At 46.8% G+C, this 4195-nt stretch overlaps 1 protein-coding gene across 1 annotated transcript in view; it reads left to right on the top strand.

Annotated features, from left to right (window-relative positions):
• The window catches only part of PSMB7 (proteasome (prosome, macropain) subunit, beta type, 7), a gene marked incomplete at its 5' end in the record, with an annotated part of 17097 nt that overhangs the window by 6060 nt on the left and 6842 nt on the right, over positions 1 to 4195 (top strand). Inside the window, one exon of the mRNA XM_009085058.1 lies at positions 1483 to 1541. Within this exon, the coding sequence (XP_009083306.1) occupies positions 1483 to 1541 (59 nt within the window). The remainder of the gene's footprint in view (positions 1 to 1482; positions 1542 to 4195) is intronic.

Genomic DNA, 4195 nt, shown 5'->3' with positions numbered 1-4195 from the left:
AGGAATGTGGCTCAGTTTGAGACCATAGCTCAGATGTTTTTTCCCTCATTAGAAATGTTCCTGTGTCATTGCACAAGAATTACTACTTTGTGCCTCAGTCCTGTATTTGTTTTGGCACACACCTCGTTTTGACCTTGTTTGAAGGCTCAGTAAAACTCCCCTGATTTGTGGGTTGTTCTGTGCTATCAGCTGTTTGTATCAGCAGTTCATCTCTGCTATTAGCTGCTTAAAAATCTGCTTTATTCCCAGTTTGAGCAGTTAACAAATGGAGTGGTGTATTGCTCCAAGGTGTAAATGAATAGTCATTGCCTGTAATACAAGTACACACTCAGTGTGTCCTACTGCTTTTAGAGGTGATGTATTTGGCACTGTAAAGGTAATGATCCTCAACCACAGCAATATTCTGTAACAGGAGTATCTGTCACACTCCTCGGGATTACCATGTTCATTGATTTGTGTCTGTAAATCTGCTGTTTCAACCCTTTAAATTTGATCTATAATTGGACCTCCTTAAATGGTTCAGCTAAGGTAGTCTGTATTTTCTCAACAGTGTCACTGTCAGCTTCTCCTTTTTCATTATACATTCAGCAGACTTGATAAAATCAGCAGGACACCTCATTTGAAACTGTTTAATCGCTGCCTTTTGCTTTCACTAAACCATCGGGGTGGTCAAGCGATATACACAAATCATTTTAAGTAGGAAATCTGGCTTTCCCTGTGACCCAGCTAAACAGATAGCAGTATGCAAAACAAGTTAAAAAGTAATAAATGCCAAAAAATCTGCTAATTGGAGTGAAAAATGGCAGGTAACTTTATTCACTCCCCAAAAGTAGCGCGCTCTGAAATATGGGCAGGGTGATCTTCCTGAAGGCTCACTCCTCTGAACAGGGCAACTCTGCAGCTTCAAATGCACCATCCTGCTTTTCTGTCAGTGCCTGGAAAGCACATCTGTGGCCCTGCAGCCCCAGGGCTCCTGCTCCATCACTGCTCCTGCACCTCATCCCTGCTGGAGGAGGAATGTTGGACTTGTGGTTTCGTCCCTGTGCCTGCTCAGTGTGAAACACTGGCACAGAGTGAGTGCCTGGTGAGGGTTTACAGGCAGACACAGAGCTGGTGGCTTAGCCCCTGTGTGAAGGTGGTGGTGCCTGGGCAGCTCCTTAGTCTCTTCATTCCCCGTGCCCTGCACTAAGTGACCTCCCTCTGGCGTGGGCAGGTGCCAAGGTGGGGCAGGGAGCTGTGCCATTCCATTAACTCTTTTTCTAGCCTCATTTTCCATCTTGCATTCAAACAGTAAGGGGAGAGGCTGTGAGGGCAGTGACAGGTCTGTGTGCCCCACTGTGCAGCTGGGCTGGGAGCAGCCTGGGCTTGCACTGAGTGCTCAATGAGCTCAGCTGGGCTGCAGTCTGGTTTGTGCTGCTGCTGTTTGTTACCTGTTCCTGTAACCCATCCCTGGCTCACAGTGTCCCCATGCTGTCCCCACAGGTTCTGGGTCCCTGGCAGCCATGGCCGTGTTTGAAGACAAGTACAAACCCAACATGGAGGTAAGAACTTCGGCTTTTCTCAGCATCACTGTCTCTCCCCTCAACAGTCCTCACCGTCACAAGAACTTAAGAGGTTTGAAGCTTTGGAAAAGGTAAATCTGCTCTAGTTGTGCTGCACTTAAGAAGGTCAGTTTAGTGCAAAGCTGTAAAAATGGATAAATTTGCAAGGAACTTTATTTCTGTATGGAAAAACATGTGTTCTGTGCACACACAACAAACAGGTTCCTCAGTTCTGTAATGCAGCTGCTGTGGATCAGTTCCTCCCCCAGCTGTGCTGTGTTTCCAGGCCATGGTCTCGTGAGTCCCTGGAGGTCTCTCTCTAAAGGGGACACATGCAGTTTGCAAAGTGACCTGTGATCCTCTGTTACATCTCCTGAGGAAGTGCGGTGTGTAAAACCAGTTGATGTCAAACAAAACCAAAGCCAATGCACCTTGTCTTGAGAAGTTTGCCATGAGTGAGTTGTCTCAGTGTTAGCAGTGAGCAGTTCTGCAGTAATCCCTGGCTCCCTCCCGGCAGTGTGTGTGCCAAGCTGGGGACGTGGGGCAGGGTCAGGATTCCTGTGCTGCTGCAGTGTCCTGGGCAGTGTGTGGACACTGGCCCTGTGGCCTCTGGGGGGTTGGTCAGTGCTCTCAGAACTGTGGAATACCTCAGGGGGCACTCGGGTGTCTTGGGGAGGAGCACTGCAGCAGGAGTCTGACAGAGCCATAGAGACAAAGCCTCTGTTCCTCCCCTTGTGCTGCTGTAGGGATGGCAGAGTCTCCTTCTCCAGCCTCCTGTGACTCTGTGCTTGCCATGAGTGCTATTCCCACTGCAAATCCCTGGAATCACCAGCCACAGCACAATGGTTCTCTTTCAAAGAGACAAATGTCACAGAGCTGTGCTAGGAAACTGAAATTCTCGTCTTGTTCTCAGTCAGTTTTCAAGTTTGTATTTTAAGTAATATTTTTGTGTGTAAGAGCAACCAAAAAAGGCACCAAAACCTGGTAAATCTCCACATTTTCTTATTTAGAAAGGTCATCCTCATTAAGCTGTCTTCACACACCACCATAAATGGCAGCAGAGTCACTGTTCTAACAAGCAGTAGAAATGCAGCCTGGCAGTTGGGGGAGAATGGATATTTAGAGATTGGAGACTTGGGTGCACCTTAACCTGCCTTTGGTTTTCCTGGGTAATCTGTTACACTTCAGGAGTTGTATCAGTGAAACCGGCAAAGTTTCAGGTGATAAAGCTCAACTGGACTTAACACTTGCTCTCCTCTGTTGTGGCTGCCGGCGTGAAATAGTTGCCTGTCAGTCAGATGTGTTTTTTTGTCAGTACATTGCCAAAATAACAGATATTTCTATTGAAATGAACCCGAATGAAATCCGAAGTGCACTGTGGATATTTTACCCACAACGTGCTATGGAATGGCAGTGAGATAAACTTAAATTCTTGGAGATGAATGTAATAATGGGGTAGAGGATGATTGTGTTTGTGTCGAGATCAGTGCTCCTTTCTCTGGCACTAATTGTCGAGTGTCTCGCTGCGGCTACTGGGGGAGTCGTGTGCTTGGAGACCAGCACATCACAGGGAAGCCACTCAAAGGCAAACTGTCCTGCACCCTCTGGTATCAACTTGCAAATTAGCATCTGGAATGTAATTAAACAAGCCTAATGAAAGTAGCAGCTGAATACTACTGGAAAAGACAATCAGCTTTTTTGCCTCTGATACATATTCTGTGCCATTGAAGCTGATCACCAAACGCATCGTGTGAGCACAGTTAAAAAAATTAGCATTTATTTGAAGAATAGGAGCTGTTTTTCATTCTGTGATGCTTTTGGCATGCACTGGTGTCCCAGGAGAGCCATGCCACAGCAGATAGTGCACAATATTTATAAATCCGTGACAGGCAATAATAGCAACTTGAAAAATTCTTTTGCTAGAATTTCAAGTTGAGAGCTGCCAAAAGCTGAGAGGATCAAATCTGCAGTGGCAGCTGCTGTGCCCTACAGTTAGAATCGTAGACTTTGAAGATGCTCAACTGAAAAAAAAACATAAAAAAAATAATAAAATAAAAAAAAGACTGCAGGCTTAGCCAATTTTTGCAGGTTTCTGGAGCCCTGGCTCTCTGCCTTTTGAAGATGAGTTGCTGAAGCTTCTCCCACTGCCTGAGGCATGCTAACACCAGCAGGATGTGTTTTTTCCATAGGCTTAGCGTGTCTTCAGATTTAAGTAGCACATGCTTTATCACTGCCAACTGTGATGGTCCTTTCCCTGGCTGCAGTGCCAGGAGGTGCTCTCCACCCTCCACCCCTGGGCACTGCCATGCCCCAGTGCCACTTGTGCCACCTGATTTATGGAGGCAGAGCACTGGGCTTCAGGGGAGCCCTTGGGGACTGCAGGGGATGGGAACACTCTCAGCCCCGCAGGGCTGAGGTGCTTCAGAAATGCAGTGCCAAGCGCCTCAGTACTGGGGAGCAATATTAATCTGCCAGGTGGGCAGCTACAGCTCCACTGTGGAAATCATAAGTGGAGTGTTTGGAGCTCAGGTCTCTCCTTGCAGACAATTTTTCTTTGTTGTAGAGTAGCCACATGGGTTTTTTTAAACCTTACAGTCATTTTTGCAAATGCATTCATGCCTTCTGGTGTGAAACAATAGGAGAGAAATGCTCCG

This window comes from Acanthisitta chloris, unplaced genomic scaffold, assembly GCF_000695815.1.
Source record: "Acanthisitta chloris isolate BGI_N310 unplaced genomic scaffold, ASM69581v1 scaffold36741, whole genome shotgun sequence".
Taxonomy (NCBI): domain Eukaryota; kingdom Metazoa; phylum Chordata; class Aves; order Passeriformes; family Acanthisittidae; genus Acanthisitta; species Acanthisitta chloris.
This window is presented reverse-complemented; position numbering and strand designations above follow the sequence as displayed.